A 14,219-nucleotide genomic window follows, 5' to 3' on the forward strand; every position below is an offset into this window, starting at 1 on the left:
CTGTTACCTTCGACGAGCCCAGTAGAATCCAATCATGTTAGAATCCCCGAAATCCTTCTCTCTCAGCACTGTTTAAAGCCTAACGAGAATAAATATACGTTTGAAGCTTTCAGCGTTCGAGTATTTCCTCGAAGCTGCTTTAAAAAGTATTTGGTAGTAGTAAATATTCTTATTTAAATGCAAGGACTTCGCTTCGATTAGTGTTAACGACCCGATATAAGATATCTTTACTTGTTATTTGGCGCTTACATTATTCTTCGCTATCAGCAAAGCTGTGATTCCACTTTCAGTTATTCTATATCGAGATTTCTTCAGTTTTATTCATATATTCTACTATAAATAATATATTTTCGTTGTAGAAGCAAAGGAAGCCGCAAGACGAAGTTCCCTCTGTCTTCTAAATTCGTATTTCGCGCCTGAACGCGACTGGGACTATCGATAGATCGAACACTAAACATGGCGCCGGCCATGTTAGATTCTGTTATCACTATTTCAAGTACTCCTGTCAAACGTGACATGTATTTTCTTCCGAGCACTTCGTGGCAGTTTGACTGATAGAGACGTCGAAGAGTTGGCAGCAAAATGGGTATTTTCTTCGCGAAGAAAAAGCCACCGAGTCGTGTCACCAATCAGGACAAAGCCATTCTGGTACGCTGTCTCAGATTTCCTAACCTCTCTGTTTTCATCGCAATCGACAATTACTACAGTACTCATTCCCCTTCGCAGCAATTAAAACAAACCAGAGATAAGATCAAGCAGTATCAGCGGAGGATCGAGCAAAATCTCGAAAAGGAACGGCTGCTCGCCAAGAAACTTATTCAAAATGGGCGAAAAGAGTGAGCACCGAATATCTCTTTATTCGTAGTTTCATTCGAACCTTCGTACTGTACTAAGTATCGCAAACTTTTGTTTCAGCCGAGCTTTACTACTGTTACGGAAGAAGAAGTTCCAGGAGCAAGTGCTATCCAACACTGATGGCCAGCTGGAGAGGCTTCAGCTGATGGTGCATGATATAGAATTCGCACAGGTGGAATTGAAAGTTGTCGACGGCTTAAAGGTGGGCAATGCTGCGTTAAAGAAATTACACAGCTTGCTCTCCATTGACGAGATCGAGAAAGTTATGGATGAGACCAAAGAAGGCCTCGAGAAACAGAGGGAAATTGACGAGATATTGCTGGGAGAGCTCACGGTAGAAGATGAGGGTGAAGTTGAGGAAGAATTAGATGCCCTTTTGGCGGCGGAAGTTGAAGAGAGACTACCGGAGGTGCCGGTAGTACCAGAAGACGTGACTGTATCAGAAGAATTGGAAGATGTAACGTTGCCAGAAGTACCAGAAGAATTACCTCGGAAGAGAAAAGGTGAAGCGATACTTATCCCTTAAGCTGGGTAAGTTACTTAATTAGTTATTTTGTTTTTACAGAACGTACAAAGGAGAAAACACAAGAGGCAGTTGCCCTGGAAGCATGAGGCGCTATGATTAGTAAACCTTTTACTTTATTCGCACGTTGCGTGGGGGTCTATGTATATATGTACAGTACTTTGTATGCGAGGTTCAGCGTGAATTCGAAAAAACGGGGTTACAGTTTTATTACAGAGAGATCATTTCGAATGGTGAAGACTGCTTTCCATTATGCCGTGCGCGCGCGTGACTTTAATATAGTGAAAAGAAATTTCGATGCAGTGGAAACTCAACTGCATATTGTTCTTTCATATACTACACACGGTTGGATGTGTTCAACAATGTTAATTATATTTGTACTGCCTTGAATGCATGAGTAACTTCTAATCTTTTTATTGGCCTCTATTACGTGCATGTGTACAAGTGTCAAGAATTTTAATAAATATGATTTTATTTACATGTCGCTGCGAAGATTAAACTCCCTACTGTAACATTCTAAAGTTTTTAACGAAGATCGAGGTTACTCTCGAGTCTGTGTACTACGGGGTTATACCTAGTCAGGCGGCCGAAAAGAGGCGAATGTTTGTGAATTTTTTTTTAAAAAGCGGAAGCATATATTCTTACAGAACTTTTTGCGCTTAAAAGAGCTATATTTAAAGAACATTTGGTAATTTTTTCGTAGAAAAATATTTACGTTTATAATAAAGTAACAACCGACATCCAAGAAGCATTTTTAAAATTTTGGTTTTGCGGTGAGCATTGCCATTCGGAACCAGATTATTTAAAATAAAAAAAAACAAAAAAGATTTCGTTAGTATATTAATGTATCCAGATTGACGGAGGGAATTTTCCGAAATAATTTAAAACAAAGTGGCGGCTATTTAAAGTTGAAATCCTGATTTTTTCGTGCAAAAATCACGCGAAAGAAATCAGGATTTTAACTTTAAATAGTCGTCATTTTGTTTTAAATTAATACTTCGGAAAATTCACTCCGTCAACCTGAGGATACATTAATATACTAACAAAATCTTTTTTTGTTTTTTGATTTTAGATAATCTGGTTTCGAATGGCAATGCTCACCGCAAAACCAAATTTTCAAAAATGTTTCTTGGATGTCGGTTGTTATTTTATTATAAACGTAAATATTTTTCTACGAAAAAATTAGCAAATGTTCTTTAAATGTTGCTCTTTTAAGCGCAAAAAGTTTTGTAAAAATATACGCTTCCGCTTCTACAAAAAAAATCACAAATATTCGCCTCTTTCCGGCCGCCTGACTAGGTATAACCCCTTAAGGTGACACCCCCTAGAATTGTGCCATTGAAAGAAAACATGGTGTGCAAAATTTGAAATCGATTGGACAACGGGAAACCGAGCCGCATCTGCAACAATATAAAAACCAAATATAAGATCATTCCAAAAAAAAAATGATGACCTTGAAATCTCAAAAATTTGAATAGAGGAAGTGCAGCATATTTAGAATATTGTTGGTAATTTAGAATACCGAAGTATCTAATAAACTACTAACTAGCTATTTAATTTGTAACACCGTAGATAATAAGGGCTAATGGCAGCTTAGCTTTTATTTTACAGTTAAACACTTAATCTACTTAACAATTAAACTACTCATTTGCACGTTCCTTCTATGGTTCCGTGTCAGTTCTGCGATAATTTCGAGAATACAAAGTGTGACCCGAAATTTTAGGTTCCAATGCCATGTTACTAATTCGGAGTACCGAAGGTGAATGTAATTTGGAATATTCCAAAGCTTGGCGATGCTTTTGTTTCACGCGCAACAGCTACCGCCGCGTCGGTTTCGGCCAGCGCTGTCGATTTATAGGTATTTACCTAAGATTGTTCCTATATTCTGATTTCTGAGCCTGATTAAATCATAAAAGCAAATCATTTTATTATCTACGTGGTTTTTTAAGTTTATAAAGTGAAGGTAAATTGTTGTACCTTTATTCTAACTTACCTGCACCTTAACGAAATAGATACTGTCATTTTTCATTTAGGAAGAAGTTTTAGTTACTTTTTCTTTTTTATTATTACTGAGAGTTTGAAATATCAAAGTTTATTAGTTTCCCTATGATATTATGCAGTTTTATTTGTTCCCACCCGCTGCCATAATTTTTTATTCGTCTTAAACAAACTGGTATTCCAAATATACTGCTCTTCCTCTACTAATTTTAATAGACACGCAGCTTAAGTGTTCAGTCACTGGACAGGTCTCCCTATTGCTATACGTAATTTATCGAATTACTGGTAAAAATTTGGCGAATTACCGGTGCAAATTTGAGGGTACTTCTCAAACCCGTTTACCGGTATGGCAATCACTAGTGCGGCTGGTGTCCGAGATTTCAGTGCACACATTGTACAGTGTACACTCGGCTAAAACAGATCGCTCCAAGTACCTTTCATCCATCTACTATCTAGCCCAATTAAAATTCAACACTCGATATCGATTGCAAGATAAAGCAGGAGGCATGTCACTCAATCTTCACGTGCTTTTGTTGCGATACGAACATGCACTATCAGTGCGCAAAGTACTTGTAAAAAGCTATCGGCACCTATCGATATTTCTCCACCACATCTGAGAGAGTACTCTCCCCCTACATCTGTGGTAGCTGGATCGATATTTATTACCCGATTGTACCCCGTACGGCGTTACGGAAGACGGTAGTTCTCAAATTTAATCGACAGGCTTTATTATCCCCTTCTTTATTCCTTCGAAATAAGTGAATACATATTATACAATTTTCTGTTCACTGACCTGCAACACATAAATTTCTACCGCAATTTTGCATACCTTCTTTCACTTCGCTTCCAGTCGACGACAAAGAGTACACAGAAATAGAAGGTCACGCGTGACAAGTCGGCGTAAATTATTCAAAGCCTGATAAGATGAAATTACAGAACTGACGTGCTCGAATGTATTTGTTGCCCGCAAAATATTTTGCACCCTCTGCTCTATTCCCCTTACCATGTTATGTTTCGTGCATTGCGAGCCACTTAAGTACAAACAAAACAACGCGTAGATCCAATTCATCGGTAGTCCGAGTTAGGAAAGTAATAGTATTCACGTTGCAAAGGAAGCACAAAGAAGAAGGAGGTCGTGAGACACCTCCGGTAAGTGTGATTCATGGTGTCGTAGTTTAATAAAATTTCACCCGTGCTTCACCGTAATTTAGATAATTAAACAAACACTTTGTAACAGAGTGTATTAAATTACACGCGCGTGATGATGGTCCGAGTGGCTTGCACAGAAATTTCGTGGCTTGTTAATACTTACTTTTTGAAGCCGAGAAGACAATATCTCTTGAATGTACGAGATTGGGGCTCCCGAGAATTTTCAGACTAATTTACAATTTCTCACTGCGATGCGAATTAGATTCACTGTCGATCTATGGAAATTTTAACTTCGCATAATAATGTCGTTGGTTATGTTAATTTAAAAAAGAAGTCGAAATATTAAATTAATGCTTATTGGATGTGACGTTCTCAGACTGTTTTGTAGTCTCCTACGGCCAAGTGCTTCAGCCGGTTTTGTAAATATTCGCAGACCTTCGCTCAGTTTATATCTGGTGATTTGCATTCTTAGTATGTAAGAGACAACTTTATATATATTTGCTAAACTAATGCAAAAGTCACTATCTGTTTCCAGCGCGAAGTTGACGCGAAAACGAAGCTTCATAGGTAGAAAAAGCGAATGTTCTCCGTTTAAAATTTTTGTATCTGCCTCGCATAGATAGGATAATGCCGAAACCTGCTTACTGCTTTTAAGGTTTTAAGTGTTGTGGAACTAATATGCGTGGCCTTCAGTGCCCTACTTTAAACTCATTCCGCTTGTATCGCACTTTATTCATCTTTTAACAATTAATTTTTCAGTAGAACTACGCTCCGAGACTTCGATTTCGCGGCTTGCTTATGTAAAGGTCACCCAACTTTTGACATATACAAGTCGCGTGAAAATTTAATGAATGTATAAACCGTGGCAATCTGTCCGGTATATTACGCGGTATGTATGCTTCTGAGACAGCGTTTGCAGTTCGCGCACTAGCAACTAAATTTCATTTCGAAAAGAAACCAATTTAATAGTAATTAATCAACCTTTGCATTATATCTTGTACGTATACAGTACAAGGTATTTTAGAACCATAGACGAGAATTGAACTGATTAATGTTCCTGGGCTTCCTAAACTCATTGTTTTCGAGATACTCAGTTTTCCATCTTGTTGAATGAACGATATTTCGAAAATTCAGAGGAGAACGCAAGTACCAGCTTTATAATATTGTTACGAGCACCGGGTATAGGCCCGTGCATAGCCTGCTGGTGCTCGTAGCTGAAGATAGAAGAAGGTCGGTCCCCTTCAAGAGGACGATCGGGAGGCCGACGAGAAGACGGTCCTGAACCGAACGCTGTGGCATAAAAAACTAATAAGACCTTTAATTTTAATCTTCCAATAAAAAAATAATACCACAAGGTACCAGTTTTCTAAGAATGTATTAGTCGTACCAATATACTAAACATTATTAATTATATTCGCTTCAGAGGACGTAGAGACTGTTTAGCAAATCAGATAAGAACAATACTAAAATGGTGTAAACTGGAGAGTTGAAGAAAATTTATTTTTATTACGAGTGTTACAAGTTTACTAAAAAAAATATGTACATGAATATATTTTATTAAATACTTGAATAATTGAATGAAATAGTTATTTTATGGATAAAGCGAATATTAAATGTAATAATCAGTACTATTTACACTAGTGTCCAGGTACTGGGACGTGTCCAGGTATTGGGACATTGACCTTAGTTGTGTCGCGTGTGCGCCCGTCTAATTATTCTACCCCTTTGCGTAGGGGTGGCCGGCGATGAAACGCCCCGGCGCAACAATATCTACCATTTAGAGCATTGTAAAAATCATCTTCACCGTATGAATAATTTAGAGCTGCAAACGTCTTGAGACACCAACAGCAACGTTCAAATTGTTCTAACAAATCAATTGGCGCCTAGAGAATCGCTTGAAATACTCCCGAGATTAACACAATTTCAATGGTCAGGGACGATCAACTTGACAGCGAGTAATCGTGACGCGATCGGATGCAGTAATCGACGTTAATCAATTATCGAATTCCGATTAATCATGTCAGCCGAGCATGCCTGCGTGAACAAATCTTGCACGTATCTGCTGTTAGGCCATTAATTATTTACAGGCTCTGTTACTTCTTACTAATATTCCAACTTCGAGGCAGAGAGAGAATCGAGGATTCTCAGCGGAGATTTGTACAGTCACGGGCCAACCTTGGCTATCTATCATTTCCCTCTAAACGATCATCCCCGATACACGGAATTTCTCGTCCAAGGAAAGAGAGAGAGACACCTTCTTGCGTGAAAATAAATTTTTCATTCAAGAAGTGATACTTTGTTTTACTCTCCCAGAAGAATCCATTACGAGCAATGTTTATATGCACGTGAACACGTAGGGGAAATCACAGAGTTCTTCGAAGACCTGGGAATATGGGACGTTCACATGAATGGAATTCCATCGGCTGAAAGAAACGCATCCGTCTTGGAAAAGCTAGATAGCAGTAAATTGCAGGAAGTGTCGCAGTCTCTTGATACTTCGAATGAGGCCTGTAATACGAATCAACGGTTCCGTATTTAAAACCAGTCGACCTTCGTGGACAAGAGAGGAGGATAGACGAGGAGAAAGGAAGAACAGCCGAAGAACGGTATCCGTTGATGCGAACCTTTCGATCCTTCGCCACCTGATCGACGAAGATTATTGCCCGCTTGTCGCCACAGTTCCGGGATATATCGGAGAGTTCAATGATTCGTTAGCAAGTCATAGACGATACGCGATATCGGGTTGTTATACAATATTGGGAATTAATGATATCGTCGCGTCGAGTGCTACTTAGCTTTCATAAGTGGTGATCTGCTTGTTAGCTGTAAACATCTTCGAACGCGATAGTAGGGGGTAGTATTGGCTCTAATCAGATTTACAGTGCAGATAATTGAACATTGGTTAATTATCTACAAAGCCAACACAAAGAATTATAAATGAAATAAAACTTTGTCTCTCCGGAATTACCCGTAGCTAGCGGGGCAAACACGAACCGCTGCTTAAAGATCTTGATCTTTACTAAACACTGGTTTTCTTCCACACTGTGGGTCTGACACAATCTTTCTTCTTGTATGATCGAATTGTAGTTGCTCGTGGGATGGAATATTTATTTGCTGCCTGACGAATGGAAAGTCTTTAATCTTTAACTTCTTTCACGGGTATCTCAAGATCTTCCAACGAATATGTACCTATATTCTTCCTAATATGTATAATTCTGCGGTACTGGATACATGAAAAACTTGGAAATGTTAAGAGAAAAGGGTAAATGCCGTCGTCCGTAATAGCCTCATACACGCTGTTCGTAATACCCCAAATGAACAGAAGTTAAGAAGTTTCAAATAAAACAAATATGAACATGTATATATACAAAGTGATCCCGCGATTTTATTTAGAATTAAGTAACGGAACTATGAAGACATTATGCTTTGTTGGGTAGTATAGGTTTAATGCACTGTAGACCAGAGATGGGCAAAGATAATATCTAGATAATCTCAAATGAAAGATTCTTTGCGTTTATCCGTTATCCGAAGATTGAATAAGATGATCTATCTTGATTCGGAGCGCCATGGGTGAGGCATTATGCAGAATCTGAATTTGTTTATTTTTCATCGTATCAATATGAAAGTGAAACACCAATGGATTCTTGGCATTCTCCCGATTAAATACACAGAAAATAATTTTAGTCGGAGTAGTGTTAAAGAAACGGGCTTTCAATTCTGCAAATAAATTTTTCACGTAACTTCCATAATTATGGTCCGAATTATATCATTTTTGGGGCCAATTTTATCGAGATGCCATGCTTAGGAGGAATCGATTGACGTCGCTTTCGCAAAGATCTGATTAGACATGCAGAAATGCAGATTCCTCCGTTGGATTCGAGCGTCGAAGCCCACGAAACTCAGCGAGTCGCCTGACGCATGACAAGGAGACGCTCGAAACCTGGAAATTAAAAAAAAAATCTGAAACTTTGTGAATACGTAGGGATTTCCTCCTGATTACAACGCAATGTTTGTTTGCTGCCCAAATTCACGCCAAGGGGGTGAAATTAACCCTTGACAATTCGGCTATTTTCCGATTTTATTTTGTCATTTGCAATCTGTAAGAGATAGAAAAAAAGTTTCAAGACAGAAGTTACTTCTTTTAATTAAGACTATCAGTTGCTAACTTACAGTTCTTGCAGTTCGCGAGTTATAACAGAAAATCGGAAAATAGCCGGAATTTAAGGGGCCAATTTTACCACCTTAGAACGAATTTGGGCAGCAAACAAAACTTGCGTTGCAATCAGAAGGAAATCCTCTACATATTCACAAAGTCTCAAAATTGGTTGATTTTCCGGGTTTGGGATCTTTCCTTGTAAGCAGTGACGAATCTGCAGTTCTCCAAGCTCGAAATACTGCACGCACGCGTTCTACACATGTTTCAATTATACGGGGGCATGTTCGGACTCGAGGGAAGAGTTTCCCAAAAAGTTTTCTGAATAATGTGTAAATTATTGTGGAATCTTATTGAAGGATCTCCGATGCTGTCTAGTAATCGATGAAATTTAAGCAGAAATTGATAAGTCAAGAAATATAATACCCACACAATTTCTGTCGGTGTCAAACGTTATCTTATTGGACTTACTTTTATTACGGCGTAATTTCTGGATTGCCTCGAATGATTTCATCGCCTGGAAATGACTATGACGATAGTCTTCCTATACAGATACGACACTGAGAGTACTTAAAAGTGTCAATCCTGCTATTAGCATCGATTCCTCTGTGTTAGCAATGGCGATACCGTGGCGAAACGTGCGCGCCGTGATTTTACTGCAAACAATTGTAAGACGCAATTTCGTTAAGCTTTTTCAGTCCAGATAACAAAGTCTTGCTGGGTGATTTATTACTGAAAATATGGCATCTGTTTTTTTTTTGTCTGTCAAGCGACGACGATTCTTCTGTGTGCCATGTAAAAATGAGGAATTAAAAACTTTAATTCGTTATTACATAAATAATATACAACGCGTCATTTTCAAAAGTGTGCTTGCTCTGTGTCCACGCAGACCTGTAATTCTTAGTACAAGTTTCAGTTTCGATCGACACGAATGAAGTAGAAAATATAAAACAGAGCCCTAAATCTGTGGCAATGAATTCGAAGAAAATTTTCGTGTTGAAACGCAGTCGTGGGGATTTTATTGCTCGGAAATTTCAGTATCCCCATTGTCCTACGATCAGCTGCTTTCTGTTTTCAAGAATATTATCTGTAAATGCAGGTTGATCAGAATATTTTGCAGCAGAGGAAATTGTTTCTTATCTCGATCGTGCTATCACAGATAAAACATTGGGGCGTTGCTTTATCTGCGTCGCATTACGTGGTGCCTTTCAGGTAAGTGCTCCAGGTCATTCGATGTATTTGGAACTTTCGTGACACCCATCAAAGTCAGGCGAGTGTGATTCAATATCTTTGATTGTTACTAGAAATCCTTTTGGCGATTAAGAACTCTGTGGCAGCAGATTTAGATAAATATCGATTCCATATGTATGTAGATAATATATATGAATACATGAAATAAACGTCCATTTTATAACTACAAAAACTTTCCTACTTTTCATCAGACATTCATGAAGATTTATAATTAAAAACATTTGATGTTTCAAAGTAGCATAGAACCCCAAGAGAATTCCAAGAGATGTCTTCCAAGCTTGGAAACCCTCTCTATATTCATCATCAAGATGTATCAAACGACTCCGTTATTTTTTTATAAATAATCGTGCCACTGCTGTTTAAAGTACAGCCACCTATTGGCTAAACCTTTATGTTCTCTTGCCTGCTCACACTTCTTTTCAGCTATAGTTAAAACGGAAACTGTAATTCGTGTTCTAATAACATTAACCACGCGCCAATCAACTTAAATTGCTCGAGGCATCGATTTGCATACATTGACTTACCTTCGTTAGTGGTGTTAGGCAAAATTTGCATCAAATCATTTCTGAATTTATTCCTTTGATTTCAACACTAAGATATCCCGAAATCTCAGGACTTATGTGAAGACATAAACCAGTAGAATGTTTCATAGAACTACCAGCTCAACGTTATTCATATATTAAAGCAGACGTTCGCTGTTGAAGGATTTTCTTCTAAAACGAAAATGTCCAAACTTTCCAATAACAACCACTTGGAACCTGAATCGTTTTTTAAAGAGATCAGAAACCACAGCGAAAGTTCGTGCATCGTTAATACCGAGTTTATTGATAACGACAGCGAAGAGAAAGCTTCGCACCGGGAGATTACGCAGGGGAGTGGCCGCCGCGCCGAAGGAAACTGCTATTAAGTTCAGGGGAAATGCAGAATACTTCAGACGTTAATTGGGCAGAGGAACAATGGAGTAATGTATTATTCGCCGACAAGTCGAAATGAGTCATGCCCATGCGCAAGGAGAGGCGCTCAGCCCTACAGTCGAAGCAAAATCAAATGGACGTTCGATGCATTGGGAAGATAAACGATGGTGCTTTCACAGCACAGAAATTAACCAGCATCGTGGGCTATGAAAAATACCTTATCACTCGCTCCTCAAAGTACGAGAAACGAATTGGCTTTCGACTTTCATATTCAATCTTATTAACCTTCTTTTTTTATTAACTAACAACTAATAATCTTAATGTATAACATTTGCAGAATCAGATCATCACGTCGCAACTCAGACATTTAAAGAACGTTGTATATGATTTAAGTCCACTGTGACGTTTTGAAAAATTAAGCTATTTTTCAAGATTTGTTTCTCCGTAGATTCAACATATAATGCAATAAATCTTTTTGGTCTTTATTAAGCTAATCTTATATTATACAAAGAATTAAAAGAATTTTTTTAATTTGTTTTAAAACTTTAAACGCGATTATCTCAAAATATTTTTCAACTGGTGCAGGTGATTGCAAAAAAAAAAACAGTTTGACCAGTCAGTCTGAAATTTATACATGTTATTCAGTACATCAATGGCTACTGCCGGGACCACGGAAATCTTTTTTGATTAATCATTTCATACTTTTCACAAGGCAAAATGATTAAAAATTCACCGTACTGCGACACTTAAACTTCAAACCTCCGCTATTTTGTTAATTTTTTATCAGTAAAAATAATCCTGCTTCCGGCGGTAACCAGACTCATAATGATTACAACACACTTTGATTTTTTTCTCCCGGAATCGCCTGCACCAGCACTACATCGCTTTCTGAAAGCGCTCACATCAGTGCGATATATATTTAAAACAAACAGTTAAAAATTAAAAAATAGCTTTTTTATACTGTCAATAAGTGTATTAATAAGTAGACAAAACATTATTTACAGTGGACATTCCGTTTACTAAAAAATAAATCCTAAAAAATGACAATTTTTTCCCGACTTCACAGTGGACTGACCCCTTAACGACCAGGAAACCATAGTCTTCGCAAATGTAGCAACACCCTCAAGCATATCACGTACTCTTCTTGGCAGGTCCGCACGATGCCACTTCAAATTACAATTTTGCAAGAGGCAGAAAACAGAGTTGCCCAGTTGTTACGTTGAACTCGTTGCGATGCATGCTACGAATTTCAACGAGAGTCGTGGTACGACCCCATCGAAGGATATAGAAGTGGCCCACGCTTCAAAGTGTACGATAATTTCTAAACACAAACGACGACCATGTTTTTCTAACTTTAATGCCGTACGAAATAGTTCGACTTGCTTGCGTTGGACGATTCATCGCGTTTATAGGCGGCAATTTGCGATCCAGGTGATCCTCTGGGAGTTCTTATAAATAGATGAAGAACACGAGAGAATCGTCTCGCCTGGAGAACGTTAATTGTACCGTTGTTCCAGGCGAAGCTGATACGTGCAAGCGATGCGGATCGAGCCGCGAACCGTGCAACTGGTTGCCTTGAAACGTTTCCCAGCCTCTTATCGTTCAGCGAATCCGACTCTCGGTGTCGTTGTCTATTTTTTATCGGTCTGATCGCGCGAGAAACTCTCGGCGTCTCCGTTCTAATCAAAGGCCGTCGCGGGTCAACCGGGAAGCGTTAATAGACAATAAAGTGAAATTAATGTCCCCTGACGTTCTTGAGCCCGATTGACATCTTGTCAATGCTACGCGAGCACATGAAATTCGCCAAACTGGTATAAACCGTCCCGTGATGTCATCCCACTCACACCTTCGTTTCGTATTGGCGCTCAATGCATAACAGTTCGTTGAAAGGTTGAAAGTTAACACGAGCCCTATTTAAGGCAGATGTGCAAAATGCGAGGGGGAAAGAATTGTAAGTGGTACGGTATAAAAAGTTGATACTGGATCCTCTGATGGGGGGGATATACAACGAGATTAGCATATCCAGTTTTGTTCCTGGAGAAAAAGTATTTTAAAACGGTTTTGGAAATTTTTGGCCTATCTGTACTTTAATACACTTGTGCCGCGAGAATAAAAGTTTGTTGATTGAGAGAGCTGACGTGGAAGATTGCTATTGTAATATGAACCGAAAGGCTCACGGAATAGATCGCTAGAGTACGCACAATGAGAACCAGAACAATCTAGAAGAATAGCAGAATGAGCGAGAAACGACTTAAGTGGTTCCAGACGGTCAGTGTCAGGCGAATATATCGAAACCAACTTAATTGCCCACTGTTTACAGTAGGGAAGAGAAATGAGTGAGTACAGTGTTAGTAAAAGTTAAATTGTACACTTGCTTCAAATCACTCCATCGTGAAAGAAAATAATTCCTATTACCAGTTTTATAATCAGACGATGCTTCATTTGCGTCATCGAGAAGGCGATTCCATCGTTGCTTGCTATCTTTGTGACTAAAGTTCAGTTACTTTATAATTTTACTTTTATTCTAACGTACATTAATAAGAAGTACTCAACAGAAGCTTTTCGTGGAGAGAACGGTGTACAAGAATAGTACAGTAGTGAAACGAATTAAGAAGGTATTCGCTCGAAGAATAGATTTTTTAATATATTTTCTATTAGTATGAAGGTTCTTAAGTATTCTGTTGAAGTTTTTTGTTGAGAATTTCGAAATATTAACGAAGTTACACAGAGGTTTGAAGTTAAACGCGGATTAACTTTTTTTCTCGAATCTACACTTTTCAAGCTGGTCATTTATCAAGCAAGGGCATTTATTGTACGAAAAACCCGTCGCTATTACGTGACGATCAATTTTTTCAATTAACAACCTGCTTCTGTCGTTTTTGTCAACATTACCCCAATTTTGACGGCCCCGAGTGGTATTGGTGTAAGGGACTTTAAACTTTGAAGCCGTTTATCTCGAAATTACGTTTTTAAACACCGAACATCACCGTGTACATCATAACTTTCGAATGAATGAATATTTTCACTTGAAATTTTAACTGGAGGTGTATAATTCCTTTCTCTATAGCATGGGATTTCCGCATCAACATTGGATGTTTGTCAATTTTTTTGTAAACGATTAAAGACGATTTTCTTCCGTAAAAATGTGGGGTAAAATTGATTCATGTGTAACTTTTAGAATTGTTTCTTAAATTTGCCAGTCTAGTTTCATGCTGTAGATTTTGGTGTACAAATTACTCACCCCAAACCATTTTGATTGCAGATGATTGGTTCGCGCACTACGCAGGCCCATTTTCAGCGCTTAATAATTTCAACAAATTTCAACATTCCGACAATATTTTTTTTGGCAATTACTCGGAAATGCGTTCACAATAAA

General features: G+C 38.3%; 1 protein-coding gene across 1 annotated transcript; it reads left to right on the forward strand.

Annotated features, from left to right (window-relative positions):
• The first annotated feature begins 456 nt into the window (after positions 1-456).
• Vps20 (vacuolar protein sorting 20) lies at positions 457-1,856 on the forward strand. The gene is made up of 4 exons (XM_076819702.1): positions 457-648; positions 727-836; positions 916-1,358; positions 1,421-1,856. Exons 1-4 carry the CDS (start codon positions 583-585, stop codon positions 1,465-1,467), a joined length of 666 nt encoding a protein of 221 aa, XP_076675817.1. The 5' UTR covers positions 457-582; the 3' UTR covers positions 1,468-1,856.
• The last annotated feature ends 12,363 nt before the right edge of the window (positions 1,857-14,219 follow it).

Source organism: Andrena cerasifolii, chromosome 9 (assembly GCF_050908995.1).
Source record: "Andrena cerasifolii isolate SP2316 chromosome 9, iyAndCera1_principal, whole genome shotgun sequence".
Classification (NCBI taxonomy): domain Eukaryota; kingdom Metazoa; phylum Arthropoda; class Insecta; order Hymenoptera; family Andrenidae; genus Andrena; species Andrena cerasifolii.